The sequence below is a fragment of the Zea mays genome, chromosome 7 (genome assembly GCF_902167145.1).
Source record: "Zea mays cultivar B73 chromosome 7, Zm-B73-REFERENCE-NAM-5.0, whole genome shotgun sequence".
In the NCBI taxonomy this organism is placed as follows: Eukaryota; Viridiplantae; Streptophyta; class Magnoliopsida; order Poales; family Poaceae; genus Zea; species Zea mays.
Window position 1 is genome coordinate 137,424,823 of NC_050102.1, and position 5,039 is coordinate 137,429,861.

The 5,039-nt window shown below is 53.8% G+C and overlaps 1 protein-coding gene across 2 annotated transcripts; it reads right to left on the reverse strand.

Moving 5' to 3' along the window:
• Positions 1 to 2,752: 2,752 nt before the first annotated feature.
• Positions 2,753 to 4,732, reverse strand: LOC100281204 (uncharacterized). Of its 2 annotated transcripts, none has more exons than NM_001154123.2 (2): positions 4,486 to 4,732; positions 2,753 to 3,769 (listed from the first exon to the last, which is right to left on the reverse strand). In NM_001154123.2, the coding sequence occupies exon 2, from the start codon at positions 3,706 to 3,708 to the stop codon at positions 2,911 to 2,913; it is 798 nt and encodes a 265-aa protein (NP_001147595.2). In that variant the 5' UTR covers positions 3,709 to 3,769; positions 4,486 to 4,732; the 3' UTR covers positions 2,753 to 2,910. The 2 variants fall into 2 exon arrangements, with proteins under 2 accessions (NP_001147595.2, NP_001335885.1); NM_001348956.1 differs by having other exon boundaries at positions 2,753 to 3,764; positions 4,486 to 4,705.
• Between the last annotated feature and the right edge of the window lie 307 nt (positions 4,733 to 5,039).

The following is a 5,039-nucleotide window of genomic DNA, read 5'->3' on the forward strand; positions in this document are numbered from 1 at the left end:
CCGCCAGTCCTTTTCAGAAACAAAAAAGAAAAAAACAGCGATGGACTTTGCGCGAGGCCTCTCCACCAGGGTCCACCGCGCACCACCACCACCACCGTCCCAATAAGGCAACCTGTCTCGCATCCGGCCGGCTCCAGGCGCGCGGAGGCCCGGACCACCACTCCCCCCCCCCCCCCCCCCCCCCCCCCCCTCCGCTTCTGCCGCGCCATATGCGGCGCGGGTCCGGGTCCGCCCTCACCTGCCCATCTGCGTTCTGCGATGCGAGTGGCAGTGCGACCATGTCTGTGGTGGGCGGCCCCAGCTGGCTGGCGCCGTGACGGTCGGGTTCCGCTGCTCCGCGTCCACGACCCACCGGGCTCGCGGCGCGCGGTGGTGGTTCCCCCACGGGGACCGAGTCCCGCGACATCGGCCCGGCTCTTGCGCCGATGCCTCGTCCCGTCTGCGGGCTTCTATTCCGTTTCGGAGCATTCACCGCCGCGCGCCGATCTCGATGATGCCTCCGACTCAGCGGCGAGGGGCGACCCCTACTTCTGGTCTGGATAGAGTAGAGTAGAGTAGCTGTAGCCCCGATGGCCCTTTTTTGATTTGACGCTGTGTACTAGCATCTTTTCAGAGTCAGACACTCAGGAATCTGTGCGTGCGACTGTGCAGGTGCGCCGGCGGCCCACGCTCCTCTGAACACAACAAACCGCGTCGGAGCAGCGAGCCTCGGCGTCATCTCAGGCCCAGCTCACAGGTGACGACCTGCCGTGTCCTCGCTCCGTCACTCGGGCCCGGCCGGCCTGCCCCAGCCCCGCCGACGCCCGACGGGTGAATGCGCGAGGCCCACGCTGCCCACTAATGGCTGCTCCGTACGCACAAACCCTAAACCCACAGGCCGCCGGGCAATGCAATGCAATTCGCAGGCGCAGACGTGCAGCGCAGGCTCTTGCCGCTTGCGGGCAATTATCGCCTGGATTTGGCTGTTCCCTGTCGGCATCCAAGTACGTACACAGTACGACGTACTACGCAGACAGCAACAGGACCACAGATTCACAGGATGAGCACGAACGGTGCACGGCAGTTGCCCTTGCCTAGGGTAAAAAGCTCAGCCGTGCGTCTTCCAGCTTCGCCAATCGTAGCTGCAATATAGACAGTAAACGTCCCGGGTGCTGATAACAGGCTATCAGAGTTTCAGAACCCAAAAGGCACAGGATGTCTATGGATTGTGCAAATCATTAGCTCTCTGTTGTTGCTTCAGACTGGAGCACGTAGCGAAACTCTCTGTACCCTGTCGGCATGCCGATGGCGAGGTAGGTCGCCGTGCTCGCGTCGCGTGCACGGATGCCGCTGCCGTGGCAGCCCCGCCTCCACCACGGTCGCTCCGGGGGCGTTGATGTATTGGACGGCGAGGCCGATCAGCGAGGTGCAGTAACAATACTTTATGTTAATACTTTATGAAAATAAATCTTATAAGCTATTAATTTAATTACGACTATACATTTTTAATAAAATATTATATATCGTATAATTTGATTAGAAGTTTATTATAAACTATAGCTTTACGAAGTCAAGAAAGGATTATATAAGAGTTCATAAATCTAAAGACTAGATTCCAACTAAACACGTATCACACTAAAAAAGGGTAAATATTAGAAATTATAACTAGAGACTTTCACAGGAGCCTAGCCTGCATGATAACCCTTCAGCAGCTCGAAGGTTGAAGACACAGGAACACCTCTTCAGCCCAACAGGCAACAAGCCCAATAGGCGGAGAAGCCCATGGCCCCGCTTACTCATTCTGCTCTGCAACTCAGAGCCATCACCACCTCCTTTCCGCGGCTTTCCCTCCCACCGACACGGCGATGACGCTAGGACGTTTTTTGTTGGGTGGACGAGGCCAAGAAGAGGAGCCACGTGTTGTGCCTTGTGCGTTGTGGACTGGCACAATACTCTGCCCTGCCGCCATGAGAGTTTTGGTTCACCGCTGCATTCTTTGTAGGTGCGCAGCTAGAGCTAGAGTTGATAGTGCAGTTTGGCAAGGATTTTGTCGGTCACAAACCATGCTGCAGGGTTTGACTTCACAGTGCGATTAAATGCTTCTGCTAAACAGTTGCTATTCCTACACCAGGCACATGCAGTTAAGCTTATACATAGTTAAGTAGCTAAACGTATTCTATTATCTTAGTCAAATGGAGAACTGAGCGATATGGCCCAAGATCTGATTCTTCTATTGAACACCAGATTCTTCGGTCCAAAAACAAGTTGCATGTGGTGTGGGAAACAGTAGACGATGCTCAATGCACATGTTCTAAAGTTTCAGTTATTTCTTTAGTACATGCCAAATGCAAGAGCCGGCCCAAGTTTCCAAACCGAATAAATGAGCGCACAGCATATGCGTCAATCTTTCAGTTCCGGACAACCACTCGAATGAACGAAGTAAAGATGGCAATCTTGAGCACGTTGCTCCTGCCAGGGACAACCCATATCGGTGTAGACTCAACGATCTCTCACAGGGACATGTCCCATGTGTCCAGTGGGGGGAGTATCAGCAGATCGATAGGTGAATCAGTCAGAGGTGAGGTGCTAGTTGGAAGCAGTGTTCAGGAACTACCAAGATGTCTTCGATCATCAGTCAGCTGCACAGAGGGACTCAGGGACAAAGAGCGGGCAGAAGCGGTAGCGGACTAGCAGTGAAAACTTCTTCTCGTATTCATTCGTTCAATCATCCGTCCATCAAAAAATGATGGAAATTATGACAGTAATGTAACGTGACGTAAAAAAAGTACTCCAGCTCGATCCTAACGGTATGCCTACATTATGTCCAAAAGAATGACTCCAGCAACCCATTCAAGACGAAATCAAGTGTGGGGGGCAGGGGAAGCACGAACACCACACATGGCAAGAACGGACCCACAACCACAAGTCTCCTCACCACTGGAGAATCAAGCAGCCTGCTGCGGCGGCGAGCAGCAAGGAACTGGCAACGCCGACGGCGCCCGTGTCGCGCGCGGCGCTGGTGGAGTCACCCTTGCCGCCCGTCAGCCCGCCGGCCTTGCCGGCCGCCGGGCCGGGGGCGTCGGACGCGCCGGGCTCCGGGGCGGGCGCGGGCACCGGCGCCAGCGGCGGGTCCTTGCTGAAGAGCTGCATGGGCAGGAGCACCTTGTTGAGCGCGTAGACGGCGACGGGCCTGGTGGCGTACACGCTGCTGGCGATCTTGGGCCTGGACCACATGGACTGCACGTAGATGCTGCCCATGTCGTCGGTGAGGTTGAGCGTGTAGGGCGACCCGGCGAAGGTGTTCACCGGGTTGAGCGAGCTCAGGTTCTTGAACTCGGCCAGGGAGTAGAACTTGGGCAACGCGTGGTACAGCAGCAGCGTCTTCAGCTGGTCGGCGGTGAGGTTGGAGAAGGTGGACTGCTTCAGCGCCGAGAACGCCGAGTCCTTGGGCACGAACACGGTGATGCCCACCTTGGTGTTGTTGGCCTGCCCCTGGAAGGTCTCGATCACGTTGCTCTTCTCCAGGTAGTTGAGGAACGTGTGGAACGGGCCCGCCACGCTCAGGAGCTCCGCGAGGTCCACGTAGTGCGGCGCCGGCGCCGGTGCCGGGGTCGGCGGCAGCGACATGGGCGCCGGCGCCGGCGGGCTGCTCTTCTGACCCAATGCCGGGGCGAAGAGGACGGCCAGTACAGCCGCGGCAAGAATAATTGCTGCCTTGGACTCCATCATTGCAGCGTCTGTCTCGCGCACCTGATCCTCTCTACTACCTTCTCTGATGCAAGCCCCTGCCCTGACGAGATCACGCACGAAGTATATGTAGTTAGCCGATTTGATCTGGTTGATCGATCAAGGCTGAGAGTTCTTCATAATTAAAAGGGAAAAGTTTGGTGGTTGTGTCTCGTTGTAAAAAAACATATAGTTCGTTTCTCTTGATCAAAGTATCTAAAAATTTATGCTGATATTTGTGCGTTCAGATCAATAGTATTTAATTGGAATCGTGTCATTACTGATCTATTACTCAGGAGCATGTATTATTACATTTTGGTAACCGATTCACTCGCTGTCACTAGGGGGGAAAAAGTGTCAATTAATTCGGATACAAGCTAGATGGATCATTGAATCTGCTAGCTTATTTTAAAAAAGGGGGCAAAGAAAGAAAAAAAAGAGAGGAACTTTCAGATCTCAAGCCAACACTAAAAGTGAAAAGAACCAACCAACCGCCTAGATCCTTTACTAAAAAATACAGCTACCTAGACGAGCACTCTCTCATGTTCTAGCCTACAGGGTCTTCGCTTCGACTTAAAGCTGAAGAACTACCACCACCATGTGCTAGATGACATAAAAACTCTCATGTTCCCGAGATGTAGCAACACGGCGACAAGTTACACAAGCATCAGTGCACCACAATGCATGTAGAGAGAGAGAGAGAGTCGGTAACTCTCAAGCTGTCAATTGCGTTGCAAAATGCAGGAGAAGAAGAGGAAATCCGAGGGAGGAGAAGCAAACCTGATGGAGCAGAGCAGGGAAGAGGGGACGGAGGAAGGAGAGACGGTGGCAGCTCGAACTCGAAGGAGCGCTATGAAGAGGGGGCGTAGTATATAAAACCGCGGCGTTCTTTCGTGTCGGGCGGGAGAAGAAACATTAAAAATTAAACAAAAAAAATGCTGAGATGTTCGTATGGGTGGCAGCTGCTGCTGCGGGCTCCCTCGGCGAAAATGGGGAAGCGGTAGGTGCCCGCGCGCTCTCAGCGAAGAAGGTGCGTGCCGACTGCTGAAAGCTGGCCAGGTATCAGCTCAGCTGGCCGCGCTTTTCTCCTGCCTGCTGTCCTGGGCGTTTCTGATCCGTCGTTCTTGAGTAAATTGCACTGCTCCATTAGTGGTAGTAGGACGATTAGACCCCGTTTCAGAAGTAGATCCCACTCATTACGGATTCAGACCCCGTTTCAGAAACTACTGTCTGTATTACAGGCCCGATCTTTGTGTGTGTGGGTGTGGGTGTTTTTCTGGAATCATGCACTGCTTGCTTTTCTGATAATTCTGTTGGGATTGTGTACCATCTGA

Excerpts from the sequence above, each read along its gene's own strand:
- LOC100281204 (NM_001154123.2), bottom strand. The coding sequence starts at position 3,708 with ATGATGGAGTCCAAGGCAGCAATTATTCTTGCCGCGGCTGTACTGGCC.